The following is a 13697-nucleotide window of genomic DNA, read 5'->3' on the forward strand; positions in this document are numbered from 1 at the left end:
GAAAATTTGAATTTTACTTTATTATTTCTGCTAAATTTTATTCTCAATATGTCTTGCTACAATGAATTTTTTTCGACCCCATGCATGCATTTGTGTTGTAAAACAATTAATTTTCCAATAAATTTTATTTATCTTAAAAAGTGAGAAAAAATAATAAAAAAGCTCTAATGACACTATAGACATTTCTAGGTAATTACATAGAAAACGACTTACCCCCAGTTGCCACAGTGACTTCATTTAGAAAATGACCATAAAATGGAAAATCGAAGGACAGATTCACTCTCTGCAAGGAACAACATCAAAAGAGAAAAATCAATAATGTGTAGAATGGTAAATGTAAAATAGAGAGGGTTTCAATTAAAGCTTAATGATGTTTCTCTTTTACCCAATTGGTATTGCAGTTAACCTTCAAAACTAAGTGTTGGATGAAACTAAAGAATGGGCATTTGGCAATTTACTATCTCAAGCATACGAAAAGAATAAAGTTATGTTTTTTAACTTTTTTTATTTATGAAGATTCGCTGTAAATGTAAATTCTAAAACAACTTATTTTTTCTCACTTCTTACCACTGTTCTTCCATCATTTACTGATACATTTCTGTCATGTAATGTGTAAGTTATTGGGAGGGGGGTTGTCATTTTCACCAGTAGATAGGAAAACAGTAGAATGTGATACAGGATGAGATTCAGTGAATAGAAATCAATAAGAGAGCTTTTTGAACCTTTACTGCTTTGTTCATTATTATGTTTATCTATCCTATTATTTTATCCATCCTATAGTTAAAAAGGATTGATGGAAGATGTAGTCAGGGAGCTACAGATGGGGACCTGAGGGCAACGATAGTGTATCATTTTCAGTTTTAAAGCATTAAGTTACAAAATGAACAGCACTTACTGCAGAGATACTTTGATTTGGTATAGGGTAAAGTGGAGATATTTGGGCAGAATATTCCAAAGACTTATGAATTGCCTTCTTAAAGAAGGCCTAAAACAATGATTCTTAATATATGTGATACCATGTGTATATTTTGTTCAACACTAATGAACATAAAACTAGTAAAATAAAAAAAAAAAAAAAACTAAAATAGCTCCTTGTATGCTTAAAACATTACAAGGCAAGAAACAATGTTGCAGATAATGCATATAAGAGAAAATGACCTGAAATAAATCAATCATTTTTTTCTCTGTCTCTCTGTGTCTCTCTTTCCTACCTATCTATTGTCTATCATCGATCTACCTACCATGTTTCTGAGTCTATGAATGTATGTATGTATTCATGTATGTATACATGTATGTACCTCTATTCATATATCTCAATGTACCTATCCATGTATCTCTATACCATTCATGTATCATCTATTTATCTATGTATCTATCTATCTATCTATCTATCTATCTATCTATCTATCTATCTATCTATCTCTCTATCTATGTACACACACACACACACACACACACACACACACACACACAAACATAAACACAAACAACCCACCAATGTGTGTTCAAAGGAAAGGTAAAGAACCTGGTAAAAGCCCAGAAACATGTGCTGCCTTTCCTGTGTAAATGATATCATGTTAAAATCCAAATATTTACAGTTTATTTCTCTAAACCCACAAATTAAAACATAGAAAGATGTCTACTAGAATTTATCTCTCTCAAATTTTGCAAATGATTGCCTTTTCATATCCTTCAGAGATTTCTAATGACTTATTGAAACAGAGGTAATCATTCAGAACTTATATTGACTTTCAATTAGCTTTTGTTTCCCTTTTTCATAAGCCACATTTCCCTAAGAAAAGTATTTCATCACGTTTATTTTTTGCTACCAGAAAAATGAAAATGCTTCCATTGTGCCACTTGGAAGGAGTGGTCACTGGTAGCATGAAATGAAAGTAATACCATATTGTCCTCTCTGAAAGGTGTCAAAAGCAATTCAGTGATGGGCATTATCAGAGAACAGAACCCCATCATTCCAATGTCTTCCCATGCTCCCGAACATTTTTATTTCAATATCTGTTACTAACAAACCCAGTTTTCATCAGAGATAATGAGATCACATGGTATATGTTTTCTCAGACAGTCCAGGTATATAACTATATTTGGGTTAGAATAATATGCATACCAACATATATGCTAAAGATAATGAGATAGGTGTTGAAAGAAAATTAGGAATCCATCTTCCTCAAGTGTCACACTGGTTGAACTGCTCCCTCTTCAAATGAATCTACCTTTGACCATGGCATTTTCTATCCTATAATAGCAATGCTTAGAGCAGAGCATTTAGTAGGTGCTAGCATCTGAAAGGATGCTGATGCGTGCATTCCTCTTCACTCCCCTCTCATAATCCCTCCCCTCCACAGACACCATTTCCCTCACACAAGTCTTGCTTCCAGTTCCCTTTGAATGTTACTGTCATCAGCTTGTAACTTGTTGCAAAACCATTAAAGTCATTTATCCCAAAAAATAAATAAAAACACTGAGATTCACTTTTAAGGCACAGACCTAAGTACAACCTGTGATGGGACAACTCGGTAAATATAGCCCTTCTTGTGTCAGGCATAAACTGCAGGTTTTAGTTCATCAAAGCTAATACGTTTGCCCTTTAACTCCTGTCCCAAATGATACAAGAACAATTGTAGAATAAGATGGTTTCTACAGTTTATCAAGTGTTGGTCTAGTCTGAGTTGTGCCCTCATTCCAGCCAGATAAAATGATAAAGAAGATTCTTCAGAAAACAAAACACAAGAAAAACAAACAAAACAAAACTAGGTGCCACTTGGAATGGCAAGTTACTTAAATGTCAGAAAGAGCTTCCCATGAGTGGTACATAAAAAATCAACCGGGGCCATTAAGAAGGAGACTTCAGAAGTTTCCCAATGTTTCTTAGTTCATGTATGTCATCTCCCCAGAATAACTCATGTGTTTGTTTCAATATCTACATGTACAAACTGAACACCTTTACATAGTCTTATTTTACAACCACATCAGAGAGAAAGCTTGTCAGAGCCGAGGGGTTAGGTACGCCTCAAGCAAGAACTTAAGACTCTGCCCTAGGCTTTGATTCACTATAAAGAATATGAGCTTGACTACTGAGATCTTAAGAACAGAGTGATAGTAGAAACATAAATGTGAAATTAAGAAAATCATTAGTTTCCTACCTAAATGATGTAGTCTGATGTAGTAAGGTAACAATATAAATTGTTAAGCATTAAAATTTCATTATGTGTCTTCGAATCAAATGATTATATATTAAACATAATTACCCCTAACTAATTAGATTATTATTTTCCTCAGAATGATATATAAAAGAGGTGTCTGACGAGGATAAAGGAAAGTTTTATTTTTTCATGTTTTCATCCTTCACTTGTCACCTTGTATATAACAGGCAATAAATCTAGGACCCTGGGTAACACGGTACGCACGCTTTCCAGAGTGATGAGCGTATTACGGAAGGATACATAAGAGAACCATATGTAGGCAGAGTTGCGCGAAGAAGTGACATTTGAGCCCACGTTCAGGGAATCAAAACGGACTCATTAAGGAAGAAATACTGTAAGTTCTTCACAAAGACCATAAAGTAAAACCAAAAACTGAAACTACTAAAGGAAAACATTTGGGGAACATTTCTAGAATGGCAATATCTTTCTGAATGGAACCTTCATTGACCCAAATATAATAGGAAAACTGGCTAAGAGGACTGCACAACACGAAAAATCTACATACAGCAAAGAAAACAAAGACCACAGGGAAGAAAAGCTGACCTACAGAATAGAAAAAACAAAACAAAACAAAACCCAGACAGTTTTCATCCTGCTGATAATAACTATCCAGAATGTATAATGATCATACATTTTAATGTCAAAACATTAAAAATCAAAAGAGCAAATAATCAAACCAATAAAGGCAAAAACTAAACTTTCCATATAAGGAAAGTAAATAGCTAGCTATCAAATGTGTAAAAATAAATGCATTCAATGATTTCGAGAAATGCAACTAAAACCCATTTTATTCACCCCAGCCAAATAGGTTACAGTTGAGAAAGACAAACAATTAGCAGAAATACCCAACAAAGGGGTGGAGATACAACCCAAAGAGACCACCTCTAGTAGATAGGCACAGTCCCCAGTTGAGAAATTGGGCCACCCACACATCTCAAAATTTTTAATCCAGAAATGTTCCTGTCCAAAGAAAAGACAGGGACAAAAAATGGATAAGAGACAGAAGAAAAGCCTATCCAGAGACCTCCATAATCTGCAGACACCACCCCCTTCCCCAATATTCCTGATGCCAAGAAGCACTTGTGGTAAGTAGCCTGAAATGGCTATTCCTTCAGGGGTTCTGTTAGAGTCTGACAGATACAGGTGTGGAGGCTCACAGCCAACCATCAGACTAAGCAGGGACACCCCAATGGAAGAGCTGGGGAAGTGCTGAGGGAACTGAGGGGCTTTGCAACCACTTAACAAGAACAATATCAACTAATTGGACTACCCAGAGCTTTCAGGGACTAAAATACCAACCAAAGAGTACACATGGAGGGAGACAGGACTCCAGATACGGCCTTATCTGACATCAATGGGGGTTGGGAGAAGGCTGGATGCCCCAGTGTAGGATGGCACAGGGGTGAGGAGAGAATGGGTGAGTGGGTGATTGGGTGGAGGAGCAGCCTAATAGATCTAAAGGGGAGAGGGTAAAAGTAGAATGGGATGGGGGGAGTTGTGGAAGGGTAACCTAGAAGGGGGATATCACTTGAAATATACACAAGTAAAATAATTAATTTTTAAAAAGATAGTGCTCTTGCCTTCTTGCTTCTGCTCTGTCTTCTTACCCCTTCCCTTCTTTCTCTCCATTCTCTTCCCCGTTCTCTGTCCATGTGCTTATGAACGGCCTATACTCCTTCCTCCTTCCCTCCCTCTCTCCCTCTCTCCCTCCCTCTCTCTTCCCCACCTTCTCTCTATCTTTGCATCTCTAATCCCTTCCCCCATGCCCTGAATAACATCTATTTTATCCTAAAAAAAGTTAGTAAGGATGTGGTAGAAAAAGAGAGAGATAGCCTAGCTATCCTATTCTTGAATATATATGTGGCAGAATTTAAAAGCAGCATACTATAAAGCTTTCTGTATGCCCATGTATTTCATAGCACTGTTCTGATGAACCAAATTAGAGAATCAGCCTAAGTAGCTCTCAGTGAGTAAATGAACAAAATGCTTATATTCATACACAATGATGGACTATTGAGCTATTAAGAAAAATTGAGTCATATTACATGAAGGAAAATGGATGAAACTTGGGATCAGCATGTAAGTAAAATGTAAGCCATCTGTAACTCCAGTCTGAGGCCATCTAACATATTCAGGCCCCACTGGGTAATGATAAGCACATGGTATACAGACACACACAGACAATTTAATTCAAAAGAATCTCAATGCCTGGAATGCAGGGGAAAGACTACAGCATATGCAGTATCATACAGGAATACATAAGGCCCAACACAGGACCTGAAAACTAGAGATAAAGAATATGGTGGCCATGGAGATTTCCAGCTGAAAGAGTGTGAATCCCCAGGGACGCGGACCAAGCTGATGAATGCACGGGAGGAACATTTCTGTTAGCTGCAAGAATATTTGCTGTCACTAATTAGTAATATGTCTTTTAACTATGCAATACATTATTTAAAATTGACCCAAAGATGTCAGGGAACGTTTCTGCAACCAAACATCTATGGGAACTCTGAGCACAGTTCAAAATTGAATACAATCAGTTGTCTTTATGACTTGCTCCTTGACTAACCATAAGACATGCCCTTTACATTTCATTCAATAAGACAATATTTTTGAATTTTGTGTCATTTTTTCTAGTTTTTAAACATTCTAGTAAAATTTTGTAAGCAAAGACACATGGAATTACATGCCATTATTTGGGTTAGTGGCTGTCTTAGTTAGGGTTTCTATTGCTGAAAGAACTTCGCTAAAAGCAAATCAGTGAGGACATACTTCATTTGGCTTACATTTCTACATTGCAGTTAATCATTGAGGAAAGTCAGGATAGGAACTCAGACAGGGCAGGAACCAATGGCAGGAGTTGATATAGACATCGTGGAGAGGTACTACTTACTGGCTTATTTGTCATGACTTTCTCAGTTCACTTTCTCAAGAAACTGTGGACCACCAGCGCAAAGATGGAGCCACCCACAAAAAGCTGTTTTCTCCCCTATTGGTCAGTAAATTAGATAATGTCCCACAGGCAGATCATATGAGGCATTTTCTCAGGTGATGTTCCTTCCTTTCAGATAATTCTAACTTGTATCAAGTTGACAATAACTAGCCAGGAAAGTTGCATTATGACTTGATAAGCATTTAGTATTAATGTCAAGATTCTACTTAAAAAGGTTATTGAAAGGATCAAATGACTAAATGGTGCCAAAATTTCTATAAGCATAAAGCCATATTGTTAACAATAATTTGTGTTTATGAATGTCTCTTGTACATCTGTGGGTCATTTAAATTAGTTTTCTAAATAACTTTTACTCATTTAGTTCCTGATAAATTGCTGAAAATTATTATTGTGTATTTCCTAAATATTTGCACATAATATCAATTGCTTTTAAAGAAAGAATTAAACCAATTAAGGACCATTGATTTTTAGTAGAATTGAGGTCGGGATTAGAGCTAATGTTTCTGTACAATATCTCAATGTTCTAATCTGGCTGCTCTGAAACAACCATAGGTATTATCTTCACAGGCATTTGGAGAATGAGATTAATATTTAATATTTCAGACACAATGCTGTGTATTTTTAATGTAGTTAACAAGAGTGAATGTGAAATGTAGTTGCTAAAAATGTGATGATAAACAAAAAGACTAATAGTAATTTTGCAGCGAGGAAAGAAAACCACACAGGAGCCACCTTTCAGGAACTGATAGGGACATCCAAGGAAGCAACTCTATCATTCATGCTATTTTCTGGTTTGTTCTGGGGAAACAGAATGCTTGAGTCTATGTAATTACAAATAGTGGAGATTTATGTCTCACAGAACTAGAGACTGATAAGTCTCAGGTCAAGGTTATGTATGTGTCTGGTAAGAGACTTCTTGAATCATCTCATTGCAGAAGGCCCATGGATAAAGGAGCATCTAAGAGAAACAGAAAAGAGTGGGGCAAACTTATTTTTAGAGCACACCTATTGTCATAACTTTCTAAGCCTGAGATTACATCATCAGCCTAGATCTGAAGTCAGGTTCATCAAGACCTGAGGTATCTTACTGGGTTCACTCTAGTATTACTGCTTTGGTGGATTAAGATTCCAACCTACCAACAGTAACCACATTGATGTATCTCCTGATAGGATGTACAAAGAAGAAAAAAACTCTAATCATATTGCATTCTCACTAGAAGAAGACTTCTATAGGAAACCATGAGCACCTCACAAAAGAAAACTAAAAAAAACATGTCATGAAAAGGGTAAAGGATGTAAGAAATAAATTCAAATTAAGTCTTACTTAGAGCCTGCAAGAGAGAAAGATGGTATCTAGATGATAATGTATAATGAGCAAACCTGGGCTAAGGTATCTAGATCAATGAAGAACATTTAACAACATGAACAACTATTCTTTTAAAGTCGGTTTTATAAGATGGGGAGAAAGCTATATGAGAACTCTCAGAAATCTGAGCGTCTTAGAAGTCTGAACTTATCTCAGCACCAAAACTGCAAAGAGATCACAACCTGAACCCACTAGATTTTAATGGGTCTATCATTTCAAAGAAACTGTTTGACTCAAAACTGTCATGGCAACTATGACTTTTGTTTATACTAGTGTCCTTTATCCTTCAATAGCTAGTTATGACCTTGAAGCCTAAACATTGTGAAACATTCATATCTTTTCAGATATAATAGTATCATTGTGTTTAGTAGGGTTGCTGTCTATGGGTCAGACAGAACCAAAGAAGATGTTTCTAGATGCCTGCTAAACAATAAGGCAGAAATTAAGTACAGAGGTCAGCATGGTTCAGGACCAAGTCACATGGCCAAATCCCTCATTACTTACTTTCACTTTTCTTTCTCAATTGTTTTTTTTTTTATTTCAAAGTATAGGAAGAAATATGACCACACAGCAAACATATTCACAATGCCAGAGAGAGAGAGAGAGAGAGAGAGAGAGAGAGAGAGAGAGAGAGAGAGAGAGAGAGAGAGAGAGAGAGAACAAATCAGAAACATCAAAGTAACAGAAAGTACCTTTCTCTGATCAAAATGATTTGGCTAAGAAAGCACCATATAGGACCCTGAGGCATGGTGGTAGATGGGGCCATGGCTTATGTGCCCTCCTAGAAACCTACTGTGAAAAGCATTGGAGGCTGGTTTTCACAGAGACAGACCTGCACTGCCAAGTCTTTAAGTTAAGATTTGGTATATTTTAACACTTCTTAGTTTTATTTTTCTCTTGCATGAGCAGTTACAGAAATGTGTTTACCTATAAAAAATAGACATTTAGGACAATGGAAAAATATAAATATAATCATGTCCTTGTACTTTGTAACAATGTTCCAGCTATCTACAGGCAGAGATACAACAATGCCCCCCCCTCCTTTATCTCATCTTAAACTCTTAACCTTCTCTGAGTTTTTGTCAGGAACTGCACGACCTCAGGACAAATTTCTCAGAATGAAGTGATTCTCAGCTTAGAGCTACACAGGTAAGCAAAGATAAAAATGACAGCTGTTCAACAGGAAAATATTTAAGAGACTGAAACAAATATGGAGAGATTTGTAAGTACTGACAACAGCAAAGCAAACGACTTTGGATTTAAAGTAGATTCAGCTCCCAGGCAACAAATGATCCTCATATAATTTAAATAAAATACTGGAACAGGCAGAATAATTAATAAGACATGTCATATGTAGGATTTGAAAAATAGGATCTTTCCACCAATTCTCACATTTTGAGAGTGGTCACTAGGACATGGGTTGTTAATCCAGTGACTGAGATCATTGGATAGTGAATTTAAAGATCAAAATGCTCATTTAAGTCAGCTTAGTCAACATACAGGCACATAAACCTGGGAAATGGCTATTATTTTCACAAGTACAACCCACCAAGGCAATAGCGTTTCAGCGTTAGACATTACTCCTTTACAGCCTTTTTGCTCCTCACAAACTAAACTTTAATTAAACCTGGACATAGTACAACATACATCAAGGGGAGTATTCATAAACTTGGAAATGTAGCATAAAGATAGGGAGATTACCACCTCCTCAGAATTACAGATTAAGATTGTTTTTTCCTAATTGAATAAATACTCACTGGGTGTTCAGTTTATGTCTGCAATGCACTAAGTTGTAGAGAAATTTCCGGGGAAGTCTCTTTAGGTATTAGACTTCACTAGACATTGGCGTTTGCAGAATATTGTATCTGAATTTTAATTGAATATGTCTCCATCTCAAAAGCAAAGCAAATAAAAGAAAACCAAAATGTTCAGTAATGTATATTGCCACAAGCCCTAAGAAGTTCCAGAAATCAACAAGCTACACAGGGTCCCTCTCCAAGTTTACAGAAGCAATGCACAATTGTTGAGTTCAGATAAGATTCCAGAGTATTCTTATTGGTGCCGTGTCTTTGAATTTATTTTGGAGAGGGAGATTCTATGTACATATGTGATATTTGAAATTCAGAAACCATTGCACCGAGTAGATGTTGACAAGTGTGAAACTTGTTAAAATAACAAGCAGATTAATTTCTGGGCAAAATCATCTCAATATGTTTATTTGGTTGAACTTACACTCCACGAAACTTTCCACTAAAAGAGTATTGAAGGGTTGACTTGGGAGATCCTGGTTCTGCCTGAGAACACCAGGAGATGTGGCTAGACCAGACCTGCATCACTGATGCTCAAACGGGAGAGGGCAACAGAATTTTCTTATGAGTGTGTTAAGGGGTCCACAATGCCCTTCCTATCTTCAGTAGACTTCAGTCTTCGCTTTAAAAAACAATGCTTCCAATTTTAAGGTTAAATATTTGCAAGCTAAATATTATTTTAATGCACAATGTACCTAGAACATTGTGTCAAGTCCTGTTTTAAATACAGTACAAGGGCTATATCCTTGTATTGTAGTGACAGCCTTAAGGGTCACTGCTGTTATTATTCCCATTGAACAAATTAATAAAGATAAATGTGGCATCTAAGGTCACACTAGTTGCTGCCAACATGCATACTCATATCCAAGATGTCCGTATTACCTACACTGCTATAAATGAATTCTAGATAGACATACCAATAGAAGTTTGATCTTTTCCTTTTACCATGATAGTCCGAGGGATCTACTCTGGTAATTAGGCTCCTTGGATAGTTAGTGGCTTTACACTTTTAGCCTTTAGTAACATTCATGCTTAGGAATCATCAGTGGAATTGAGTAGAAATGTATCGTGTTTGCCTCATTTGTGACATTGGAAAAGTGAGTTTATTTCTATCAAGATTTTTTATAGCCAGTCAGGTTAACACTGTCTTCAATAAATACCTTCTGATTCATAAAAAGAATAGTGTCCATCCTGTTGAAAAACCTCAATGCAGAAAAAAAAAATGTTTGTATATGCTTGGCCCAAGGAGAAGGCACTATCAGAAGGTAAGCCACTGTGGGTTGGGGCTTTAATATCCTCATCCTAGTAGCCTGGAAGCCAGTTTTCTTCCAGCAGCCTTCAGATAAAAATGTTGAACTCTCAGCTCCTCCTGTACCATGTCTGATTGCGTGCTACCCATAGTAGACTGAAACTTTGAACCTGTAAGCCAGCCCCAATTAAATGGTGTTCTTATAAGATATGGCTTGGCCATGGTGTCTGCTCACAGGAGCAAAACATTAAGAAAATTCTTTAAAACAATTTAATATGATTAAACTTAAGCATGATTTAAAGATCATTTCTTGTTTTTATTTTATGCATTTATGTATATAACTGAATAGATTGTGTGTGTGTGTGTGTGTGTGTGTGTGTGTGTGTGTGTGTGTGTACCACTTGTGTCACAATGTCCAGGGAGGCATGAAGGGTGCCTCTGATTCTCCATGATTATTGTTATAGATGGTGGTGAACCATGAGTTACAGATGCTGATAAATCATTTTAGTTATTTTGAAGAAACAGCAAGAACACTTAACTACTTAGTCATACAGTCACCTCATTCAGAATAATTTTTAAGACATATAATGTCAAGCATACATCTGCTATAGTTTGTATCTACAATATCTCCAAAGGCTCAGCATCAAAGGCTCAGTCTTAATGTGGCTATTTAAGACCTTGGAAAAGAGGGAACAAACATGAAGTTGGCCATGATGCATTTCACTGGGTTCCTAGAATTTAATCTTTCTAAAGCTCCTTCAAGCATAGTTGGATTTCTAGATTTGGGAAAAGCAAAATAGTAACTTAATGGTTAGGAGCATATACCTCCCAGTTATCTGTGTGGTTTACTACATTCAATCGTGAGGGTGGGACAACTCTACACTAATTATGTTAGTTTTAAGGAAGAAATAATGGCAGATGATTCTTTTCTATGAAATGTTATCAGTAATATTTTTCAACAGAAAAAAATGATTTTTGATGTTAATTTCTCTGTGGCTTATGTATGAAAAGAATAATAAATTGTTTAAAAACAATGTTGTGTAAATAAATGCTTGAGTGGTTACCTAAGGTGGTTGGAAAGGTGTTTCCATAAAAAAAAAAAAAAAAAAAAAAAAAAAAAAACTTATACGGACAGCAGAAAGTCTAGTTTTTATACAAAATTCTACTGTTGCAATAGCCTTGAATTTAAACTTCAAGAGGCTTGACCCAAAGGTTTTGAATCACTATTAACTTAAGCACATTACCTGGTTATAAAATTCAAACTATATCTATCTTATAGGATGTTAAAAAGTACTAAATTTTTATAAGAGCTGAAGAGAATTTCATTAGTGACTAATATGTTGATTGAGAATTCAAAACTCACCTGGAGTAAAAATACTAGTATTGGATCAAATCTCAAATCACATAAAAAATAAATTGGCTATATTTTGGACTTAGAATGTCTCTAAAGACCCAAGTGTTAAAAGTTAATCTTTGACTCCTTCTTTTCCAATATGTATCCCCTTGATCTCCTTTATTATTATTTTTTTTGTTATAATCATATTTTTTTTATTATTGCTCATGGAGTCATACAGAGGAGTTGAAAGAAAGTTTGGGGGACTCAAAGAGGACAAGACACCACAGGAAGACCAACAAAGTCAACAACATTGGGTACTTGCAGGATCTTAAAGACTGAAAACCAACTAAAGAGTGAACACAGGTTTGACTTTGGAGTACACTTGTTGTTGGTGTATCCCAACAACCGAAAAACGATTTGTCCTTGAACCTGTTGCCCAACTGCCTGTGGTACCTGCATCCCTAAATAGACAGACTTGCCTGGGCTCAGTGGGAGCACAAGAAGCTAATCCAGCAGTAACTTTAAATGTTGAAGTAGAGGTGGAGGCTGTTGACATCCAGAGGGGTCTTACCCTTCTAAAAATGAAGGACATGGTAATGGGAATGAGGAAAGACTTACATGAAGGGCTTATATTGGGTTATAAAGTAAATAAATAAATATATTTATATTTTTAAAAAGGTCAATTTTAATGTGACTGCTGGAGATGATGAAGCAGAGGGAACAAATCAGATTTCCAGCAGAGTTAGTTCAGATTTTATTACATTCTCTGGTCTGTAGGAATTTAGTAGCTTCCTATACCTCGGCTCATTCCAGGACATGCCATGTGTCCTGTAGCAGAATCCACTATGAGCTCACTGTGGGTAGCTGCATGGCTCTGCACCCACCCAAGAACTCTGGGTTCACAAATGAAATACACACTGCACAGCATTATTTTTAATATGTCTTAAGAGCACAATGGTTGGGCTTCTCCTTAACTTTATGTGTCTAACACACTTGTCCAGAAAATCTAAAAGTCCTGCCATTGGCAACTTTATTTCCAGAGCCAAGTGGGGGCAGACTGCATTTAGTGGATATATGAGACACTGCAAACACAGTTAGCATGAGAGAGCGAAGCACTCCACATGATCACAGGCCCCAAACCAATTGAGCCAAATGCTCATGTGCTGAGACCATAAGCCAAATGAATCCTTTCCTTCAAAATTAAGAGGAAAGACAGCTACATATACAATATACCCTGGCCTTTGTTATTCTAAAAAATTCCATTAAAAGAAAGACAGACCAGAATGATGAGAACTCAAAACTTAATTCAGCAAGTTTATGCAATAAATTAATAAGAGAAAGAGAACATGAGAGAGAGAGAGATAGATAGATAGATAGATAGATAGAGAGAGAGAGAGAGAGAGAGAGAGAGAGAGAGAGAGAGAGAGAAGTGCAGTTGTTAGTTGTTATGAGCCCAAATCTTGACATTAATTTATTTTAATAGAGGGATGGCAAGATGGTTGAGTGAGTAAAAACTCTTAACGTGGGAACCAGAAGCCCTCAGCTCATCTTAGATCCCATTCTGGAGGAGGAGCAAAAGTATTCCCTTTCTAACTTCCAAGAGGACTGTGTCAACCACAGGCACCTTCCTTCACATGCACACACGCGCACATGTGCGCGCGCGCGCACACACACACACACACACACACACACACACACACACACACACACAAAGAGAAAGATGTGAATGAATGAATGAATGAATGAATGAATGAATGAATGAAT

The 13697-nt window shown here is 36.5% G+C and overlaps 1 protein-coding gene across 1 annotated transcript in view; it reads right to left on the reverse strand.

The window, feature by feature from the left end:
* Positions 1 to 13697, reverse strand: part of PLXDC2 (plexin domain containing 2) — a 351096-nt gene that overhangs the window by 152653 nt on the left and 184746 nt on the right. Inside the window, exon 4 of the mRNA XM_080917571.1 lies at positions 214 to 283. Within this exon, the coding sequence (XP_080773697.1) occupies positions 214 to 283 (70 nt within the window). The remainder of the gene's footprint in view (positions 1 to 213; positions 284 to 13697) is intronic.

This window comes from Micromys minutus, assembly GCF_963924665.1.
Source record: "Micromys minutus genome assembly, chromosome: 6".
Classification (NCBI taxonomy): domain Eukaryota; kingdom Metazoa; phylum Chordata; class Mammalia; order Rodentia; family Muridae; genus Micromys; species Micromys minutus.